We start from the raw sequence: 771 nt of genomic DNA on the forward strand, positions 1-771 counted from the left end.
GCTGGCGCATGAGGTTGTGAGCGCTAAGGTGTCACTGTGGGGTGCAGGCAAAGCCCCAAGATTTGAGTTCCAGGGAATTTGGGGGAGAATTTCCACCTGGGAAGGAGGCTGGACCAAATTATTCTCAGGAGTTTTCTAACTCAAAGCTTTTTGATTCTGTGCTTCTCGGTGGGGAATAACTCAAGGATAACTCCAAGGATGAGAAATAACTTTGCATTCAGCTAACTTCCTGCTTTATTTGCTTCTCTCCAGTCTGTTCAGAAGAAACCTAATCCCTTGCCCGCTCAGGACCCCTGCACCACCATTTACGTGGCTGCCACAGAGCCTGTCCCAGAGCCTGCTCAGGTGAGGATCTCTGCAGAGAGGGAATCGGAGGAGAGGAAGGGGTGGGACGCCTGCAGAGCTGAAATGAAACAGAGGCCTGCAATGGAAAAGCAGGCCCTCATAAGAAGGTAGCGAGGAGCAGTTGCGGCCTTGGTTGCAGGGCTTCCAGGAACCCCTCCTGGCAGCTCACGTGGGTCACAGCTTCCTCTGCTCCCTAGTGTTTCTCAGAATCCGCTGTATCTTTGATAAAAAATAAAGATTCCTGGGGTTTTCCACCCAGGATTCGGTTCAATCAGAATGCCTATGGCAAGCGACCCGGCAGCTACACATCTAAAAACAACATCCCCCGGGGATCCAGCCGCACCTTTAAGTTTGGGGATTGCGCCCTAGCCAGTGTTGCTCAGTGGATAGAGCGTCGGCCTTCGGACTGAAGGGGCCCAGGGTCGA

At 52.8% G+C, this 771-nt stretch overlaps 1 protein-coding gene across 1 annotated transcript in view; it reads left to right on the forward strand.

Moving 5' to 3' along the window:
- Positions 1-771, forward strand: part of SLAMF1 (signaling lymphocytic activation molecule family member 1) — a 60,480-nt gene that overhangs the window by 57,709 nt on the left and 2,000 nt on the right. The window contains exon 7 of the mRNA XM_015558554.1: positions 253-345. Coding sequence (XP_015414040.1) covers positions 253-345 — 93 coding nt within the window. The remainder of the gene's footprint in view (positions 1-252; positions 346-771) is intronic.

This window comes from Myotis davidii, unplaced genomic scaffold (genome assembly GCF_000327345.1).
Source record: "Myotis davidii unplaced genomic scaffold, ASM32734v1 scaffold251, whole genome shotgun sequence".
Taxonomy (NCBI): Eukaryota; Metazoa; Chordata; class Mammalia; order Chiroptera; family Vespertilionidae; genus Myotis; species Myotis davidii.